Here is a 1,900-nt window from a genome sequence, read left to right on the forward strand (position 1 = left end):
TAAATTTGACGGAGGGAAAATTTCCCTCCAGAATTAAAGTTTGTTGCATTAACTAGTCATTTAAATACATAAGGCCAGTCATTCATTAGCATTCATTACAGAGAACTGCCATTTCAAAACAAAAAACTACACATTCCATACTCCCAAGATGGTAAAACAGAAAGACACCCTTGATACCACCGTGGACCAAAAAAATTTAATCGCCCAGTTTCTTCTACAATGTACCATTGAGGGAAATCTTCCTTTTGGATCAAAGAAGAAGGCAGCAACAACATTGGAGTCAGCTACATGACAGTTCGTCGCATTTGGGCAGCAGCAATGGAGCAGGTTGCAAAAGGAGAGCCAATACAATTCAAGTCAAATAAGAAAGGCAAACAACATGCAGATTTACTATTGATTGATGAAGCTAAATTCAGGTCTCTGTCAGTGTTAGAAAGAACAACCATAAGAAAGATGGCTTCAAGCTTGAGGTCAGTAAATCACTTGTAGGTGTATGGATTAAACAGGGAAAACTAAGGCCACACACAAATGCAATTAAATCTCAACTTTCAGAAGCAAATAAGATTGCTAGGATGAAATGGAGTTTGAGTCAGCTGAGGTTAAACAATAATTTGGATAAGATGTTTTACAACAGCATGCAAAACGTAGTTCATATTGACGAGAAGTGGTTTTACATGACCAAAGCATCAGATAGATACTACCTTCTCCCCGATGAAATTGAGCCCTATAGGTCCATCCAATCAAAAAGGTTCATCAATAAAGTTATGTTCATGTGTGCCGTAAGCAGGCCACACTTTGATAGTAATGGTGAATTGCTATTTGATGGGAAGTATGGAATTTTTCCATTTACTACTCAAGTGGCAGCACAACGAAACTCCAAGAATAGAGTTAGGGGTACATTAGAGACTAAGCCAATCAATTCAGTGAACAAAGAAATCATGAAAGACTGCATCATTAATCAGGTATGTATAGGAGTATAAGTTTATTCAATTTTTCAGTATTAATACATTTATCATTTATTTATCAGATTGTTCCAGCCATAAAAGCAAAATGGCCAGCTAGCTCATGCAAGGATATTATCATCCAACAAGATAATGCGAAACCACATATAATGCCAAATGATCAAGAATTCAAGGAAGCAGCAAATACGGATGGTTTCAATATTAAGATAGTTTGTCAGCCACCTAACTCTCCAGACACAAATGTTAATGACTTAGGTTTCTTTAGGGCCATCCAGTCATTACAAGATGACAAATCAGCCAAGAATGTGGATGACCTTTTGAAGAATGTGGTGGCTTCATTTGATGAACTGTCACCACACACTCTTGATAGTGTCTTCCTCACCTTACAAAGTTGCTTGACAGAGATATTGAGAGTAAAAGGTGGGAATAACTACAAGATTCCACATATGAACAAGCAACGGTTGAGAAATCTAGGGCTTCTACCAATGTTTCTTGAAGTGGACAAGGATTTGATTCGGGACAGCTTGAACTACCTACTGCTGCCTGAAAATGATGCTGGTGCCGATATTGATCTGTCATTTCTGAATGACTATTTCCAGATATAGTTAGCATTAGAAGTGTAGGCTTTTTGTGCATTTTGGTAAGGTTGTCAAGTTAAAGTTTTTTGTACATTTTGGTAAGCATGTAATGTCTCAGCTTTTTGTACATGTTTGTCAACTAGTGTGATGCTTATTTGCAAGCCTCCAAACATATGGAATGAAATGTAATTCCACAGGGTGACTTCTAAATTAGACAACACAAGATATTCATACAGAATTGCATCATTGACATTCAAATTCAGATTCTGCCCCAACACAATGATCCAACAAATGCAAAACATTCATCCAACAAATGTAACACATTCATAGGACAGTCACATTCAGACGCAACACATTAAA

General features: G+C 37.1%; 1 protein-coding gene across 1 annotated transcript; it reads left to right on the forward strand.

Moving 5' to 3' along the window:
- Positions 1-288: 288 nt before the first annotated feature.
- Positions 289-1,567, forward strand: LOC121789783. Its single transcript, XM_042188152.1, has 3 exons — positions 289-327; positions 417-962; positions 1,028-1,567. Exons 1-3 carry the CDS (start codon positions 289-291, stop codon positions 1,565-1,567), a joined length of 1,125 nt encoding a protein of 374 aa, XP_042044086.1.
- The last annotated feature ends 333 nt before the right edge of the window (positions 1,568-1,900 follow it).

The sequence above is a fragment of the Salvia splendens genome, unplaced genomic scaffold, assembly GCF_004379255.2.
Source record: "Salvia splendens isolate huo1 unplaced genomic scaffold, SspV2 ctg338, whole genome shotgun sequence".
Classification (NCBI taxonomy): Eukaryota; Viridiplantae; Streptophyta; class Magnoliopsida; order Lamiales; family Lamiaceae; genus Salvia; species Salvia splendens.